Below are 6329 nucleotides of genomic sequence, written 5' to 3'. Positions count from 1 at the left end.
GAAATTCTGTATATTATCATCATTAATCTTATTTATTAAATTCAAATTTAAAATGGATCATCTTATTATGATGTATAATTTATTTTTAAACCTTTTCTTTATATGTAAAGTTGGACCAAAATTAATTGGCATCAATTACTATATAACTATCAAATAAATCTTTTTTCGAAATATATTATGTATAATATAAAGCGTCTTTCTAAATTAATGTTCAATAAATTAATGTTATTGTATGCCTGATAGCATTTCAATAGAAAATAAAATAGTAGAAGTAGTGAGTAATTATTAATATTTAGGTCAAATAATAGACATATCAGGCAGTAAAGAAGAAGAAGAAATAAAGAGACGTATGAAATTAGGGTGGGGTGCATTTGGACGAATGAATGTTGTTTTTAAATCAAAAATGCCACTCTGCTAAGATATTCGATCAATGAGTTTTGCCAGTGATAACGTATGGATTGAACGCCAAGATGCTACACAAAGTCCAATGCACTCAAATAAGTATGGAATGCTGTATGCTTAGCATAACAAGGAAAGATAGGAAGCGGAATACGTGGGTGAGAAATATGAGAAGATATAGTGGATAGAGTATAGAGATTGTGATGGCAATGGGCGAGCCACGTGACTAAAAGAATGGACGATATATGGACAATATAAGTGTTAGAATGGTACCCGAGAGAATGCAAAAGGGTAAAAGGAAGACCGCAGGGAAGATAGGTAGACAAAATTAGGAGAATGTGTGGGTTGAGTTGTGCAAAACAGAGATGAGTGGAAGCGTGCTGGAGAGGCCTTCATCCAGTGGATGGTGAGTGGCTGTAGAAGATTATGATGATACAGAGTCTTTAGCGCTGCGCTACAAATGGTTGCAAACCACGTGGCCGCATGCTTATTTCGCTGCATGCTCATTTCATACTTTTGTCTCGGCTTTTGCCATTTTAAACTTGCCAAAAAGATCCAACCCAATTTAAAAAATTGCCAATCATAAATGTACATCGAAAATACATCTGCGCAACCCCATTAATATCATCTGTTATGAAATTCAAACTGTCAAAATTCAATTGAAATGAGCATGCAGCCACACGGTTTGCATTCAAATCTTGAATCAATTCAATTCCAAATCCATTATTAATCCATACGAAAATATTAGTATAAAGTCAAAACCAAAATTAACTTACAATTGACGGGTTTGGTGCAAACGATCGACAAGCACCAGACAGACTGAACCACAGATTAACTGTACTTGTACCTTATGCGTGCGCACTGCTCACACTTCCACTAAGCGAAATCTACCCGAAGTCCCGGCATACCTACCCTGTATACGTTCTGTGCTTCTGATACTTAAGTTCAGAATTTTGCCTTATTAAACTAGCCAGAAAGATCCAACTCAATTTTAATAATTGCATCTGTGCACATCGAAAGGTTACTCGTAATCTGATGTGCAATCTATCATTCGTGAAGTCGAGAATTGCGTTTAAAGCAGCCATCCAGTTAATCTGTGGTTCAGTCTGTCTGGCGCTTGTCGATCGTTTGCACCGCATCGACAATCGACAGTTTTTAAAACTTTGCCTTGAACTATTACCATATATGTATGTATGTATATTCTAAGGACGCTTTGTATCAAAATTTGATCTATAAACTTCTACTTCATTAGCAGGATTCTCTATGTATTGATAAATTGTCCACTAATATAATTTCTGTAATTTTTGATGCTTCTTAAATAATAGAAAAACACTTGAGAGCCTGTGATCGGCGAGTTAGAAACGCATCTTTCGTCTCGATAGAGTGCAACTGTGAAATTAAGCGTGTGTTTCTTCTAACGACGAATGAGTATTATTAATGATAGTCGACGACGTCTCACGTCGGGTTAACCGTCTTATCTCGAATCTGCAACGGTCTTTCGCTCGCTGCAATGCAACCGGAAAATGCATCACACGTCCTGCACAGATATCGGCGCAGAATGCACTCCATTGTGCCAAATTAACCCAAGGAAGAGACTGAACGCATCTACTGTCCGAGTCGAGTGGCGTTAGAAATCCAAATATTTGGTCGTGTGTTTCAAATTATTTCAACGGGAATAAACGAAGTGTGAAAAGCCGGATGGCTTTTTGCTCCTCCTCACTCTACACTTCTGGTCCCGGGATATTCTCCCGGGAGGGATACGCTTTATAAATTCAATGAAATTCTGAGCGAAAATTTAATCCAATTAGACGGCTTAGCTCATGCAGAAAAATGTGTAAAATCGTCGCTTAATTATTACGGGAATTTTGTCTAATAGTATAGTGTGTGATACATATGGCAAAATGTTAACAAGGTATTTTCAAATAAAAATTATATAAATTATATCTGAAGTTTTTCATTTGTAAAATACTCATAAATCTTATTGTAGCTCAATATTTCATTTGACCAACTTCGATGTGCTTGGATTATATACGGAAGAACTTATGTGCACATTTTTATATGAACACTAGCTGAACCCGGGATGCGTTCAATAACGCATGCAATTCCCGTTCCCGTTCCCGTTGTGTTCCCGTTCTCGTTCTCGTTTCCGTTCCCATTTGTCAGAAAAATGCAGGCAGTGAACACATTTCAAATTATTCAATTGTTTGTTTATTTTACCCTAACAACGCAGGTCGCGACGCGAAAACATTTGAAATTATTGCGTTGCAATGCCACTCATTCCCGTTTTTCCCGTTTCTGTTCCCGTCTTTGGACATTTTTTTTTTACAATAAGCTTCCCAGACATGCATACAACAAATACTGAAAGTTCCATCATAATCGGTTGATTAGTTTAGGAGCCTATACGAGACGGACAGACAAACTAACAGACATTCAATTTAATATACTACATATGTAGATAGTACGGGTATTGTGGAAATTGTTCTAAAATTCGAAGTAAAAATTGGATATCATTTTTGTGTCTGATTTTTAATTTGTGGAAATAATATTTAGAATACAAAATCGATCATATAACCAAGCCTTATTTACAGGTAATCTTCCAAGATTGTTCATTTTAACAAGGCTTTTATTACAAGGTATATATTAGTTTCACTTTGTGATTGTTTTGAACAAACCTCCTAAAACTCTTCCGATCGCTTTGAAACTTTGCCATTTTGTGAGGTTTGGTCCCTGATAGAGATTTCAATTGTAATTTGTCTATAATAAAATATAATCTACATACATAGACGTGTTAAAAGTTCTAAAATTTTGGAGACGATGACAGCTTTCGACTACCTTCGGGTGATTGCTTATAAATTTTTGACTTTCCGCCCTCCCCCCCTTATTTTATCAGATTTTAATTGTTTAAACGCTTATAACTTTAACTTTTTCACATATCTTATAAACTAAATCTTATAAATTTTGAATTATACGCTCTTATTATTTCTCATACATATAGATAATATATGAATGAATGATAAAATAAAGTTTATCCGCACACAAAATAAAGTGCGATCCACATATTTTGTAATAAAACTTACGACGTTTGTACAAAAAAAAAAATGCTATCCAAACCAGGCCCAGATATTAGTTCTAGTATTGTGGTATCGATTTCGTTTGACAGTCATCGGCGAAAACATCAACCTCAAATTTGTAAATCGATCTGTTTCTTCAGTTTCTGATTGCTTTGATCAGTTTCAATTTTCTTCAGCATATTAACATGCTGCGTTGGTCCAGAAATTAGTTTTAGTATTAAAGAATTTTAGAATTAAGGTGAAAAAGTGTAGTAATAAAACAGTTTTTTAAAAACAAGGTTTATATTATTGAAGAATCAGCCCTGGTTTTAATACGACGATACCAATTTAAAAAAATTAAATTCCAACTATCACATTGGGGTCAATTCGTTCTTCCTAGAAATCATTATAAAGTAATAGTTTGCTTTTTATTAAGAATTAAAATGGTTTTCATAATAATGGAACTTAAAAACATAGCAAATATTACGATTCTGAGAAGTTTACATTTTTCAGCGCAATTTCATCATATGAGTAATACAGGTATAAGATATAGCTAATGTTGAAGTTTTTTTCCCTCGACACATACTCATGAGTGCATTTTATAAAATAACTAATTTGAAAGCTTGAAAATATAATAGGCTGTTGTATAATAGTGATCATTTAAAATTTGAATGTTTTATTGTCTAAAAAAAAGTATAATACGTATGAAGGGACAGACATTCTGACTATGGTCGCTTTTGTGGGAAAACTTTATATTTTCAAAGGGTACGTCTGTGAACAATAAATGTTTAAATTTTAAATTTTTGCAATATCAAGTTTTGCAAATGTAAATTTTGCGCAAACACACCGAGCTACGTTCGCCGCTCTCGGAGAAACATCAAATAAAAATGCGCACAAAAGCAAAAGGAGAGGCTTTTCCGCATACGAAAAATGCAATTTCAGCGAATGGTAGGCGAGGGAGGAGATTTTCGTGGAAAAATGCAAAAATGATAATCGCGCGAATCACTACTTAGCTTCGCTTAATTGAAACTGAAGCTGTACCAATGTAATGCAATTAATATGCATTTAATTCACTCCATGCTTTGATGGAATTCGATATAAGAGGCTCAATTTTGGTCGCATATAGTATATTATACATTCAGAATCATAGTTAGTATGGTAATACAGCGATTGCTAAACTTTGTCAAATGTGAAAAATTTTATATGGTAACAAAAAGCACAATAAATCATATATTTGAAAGATTTGAAACTGATTATTTTTATTGGCCTAACCAATGTCAAGCTGGACTTTTAATCGGCTTCCATAAATAAAATATTATATTTGCAAACTAAATTAAAATCTTTTAAGCTCGCTTTATATAACGTAAATAAACTTCTTTCAGGGAAAATCATTTTTTTTACTAACCTCTTCTTACTTTCACTTACGATCACTATTATTAAAAGTTTACATTCAACTCCAATTATTATTTTTTTTGCCCTGAAACCAATTTGTTCGTCTTTGGTTTGGTCAGATTATTTGTTTTGATATCATTTTGACGAAAAATATGACATTTTGGCCTGCTTATAACTTGTAATAACAACAGAATAGACGTTAATGGTTAGCATATAATTATTTAACCAGAGTAGTCACGGGCTCAAATCTCACTGGTTTCTGTTGGCCAGACCTTGGATTTGTGACTTAAGGTCGATCGTTTCTTATCAGAGTTTGCCAATTTATCTGATTTTCATCGAAACGGTTCCAACAAATTGGCAACCTTAACCATTTTCTCGCAAAATCTCGACTTTTCAGCAATTTAGAATTTCGCTGAATTGTATTAAATGTTGCAAATTTGACCATAAATTTCTCTGTGGATGTTAATTGATATGTACTTACTGAATCTTGTTGAGTTGTTTAAAATGGTGACAATTTACAAATTTGTTCATAGAAGACCGATTTCGCCATACACACGCCTTTTAACAGACTATTTACTGTTTTCCATTAGGTATTTCGTGGTAAATACAAATTTTACATTTTTTGTTCCGGCCGAATACTTTGGGATACAAACACTTGAACATCTCAAATATTACATATTCTCAAGTATAATATTATTACGCGCCCCAACGGTCTAATCCCCTCTTTGATCCGATGCGACTGGCCTACCTACCTACCATTTTTTTTAATAATCCAAATATGCAGTTGGATATGATAATTTAAATCGTGTTTGGTACTTTCAGGAGATTTGCTGTCTGAGCATATCGAAGAGGATTTCCCAGAAGGGAAAACGTCGCCGAAGGTGGTTCCCGAAGGCGAGACGGAAAAGTTGGAAAAGGGATCGCAGGATTTGAAGCATGAGGTAGCATTGGATCCCGAACCATACGATCCTTACAATCCGAACCATAAGCCTCCTGTGGCAGACGTCGACGATGATCACGAGTACGAATACGATCTGAAGACTTCAAAGGGCCACGAGGACTTGGACCATCACGACACGGACGATCACGGCCTCTTGATCCCTGTAGGATCCGATCACCTCTTGCAACCCAATTCGGATAATCTTCCCACGTTCCTGCTCGAGCCGAAGGACTCTTACGTGATCAAAAATAAGCCGGCAACCCTGCAGTGTCGGGCGGCCAATGCCCTTAAGGTAAATTGAATTACTATCTATCTGTATCTAGTCGTAGGCTTTGAATTTAAGTGTAACCGTGTTGTAGATTGAATGGAATTCATGCACATGTTTCTACATAATATATACATATATGGGTCTACGTGACGATACAGAATGTTAAATTACAGAAAATACAAATATCGGAAGGCAAAGATCGAAAATCGAAAGATCTTAAGTCGAAAGATAAAAAAAAATGGTGCATGGTAAACGGCAAATATCGGAAGGCAAAGATCGA

At 35.0% G+C, this 6329-nt stretch overlaps 1 protein-coding gene across 1 annotated transcript in view; it reads left to right on the top strand.

Moving 5' to 3' along the window:
- The first annotated feature begins 3213 nt into the window (after positions 1–3213).
- Positions 3214–6329, top strand: part of LOC143913204 (netrin receptor UNC5B-like) — a 119550-nt gene continuing 116434 nt past the window's right edge. Inside the window, exons 1-3 of the mRNA XM_077432868.1 lie at positions 3214–3237; positions 3749–3989; positions 5664–6073. Of these exons, the coding sequence (XP_077288994.1) occupies positions 3214–3237; positions 3749–3989; positions 5664–6073 (675 nt within the window). The remainder of the gene's footprint in view (positions 3238–3748; positions 3990–5663; positions 6074–6329) is intronic.

The sequence above is a fragment of the Arctopsyche grandis genome, chromosome 1 (assembly GCF_051622035.1).
Source record: "Arctopsyche grandis isolate Sample6627 chromosome 1, ASM5162203v2, whole genome shotgun sequence".
NCBI lineage: Eukaryota > Metazoa > Arthropoda > Insecta > Trichoptera > Hydropsychidae > Arctopsyche > Arctopsyche grandis.
This window is presented reverse-complemented; position numbering and strand designations above follow the sequence as displayed.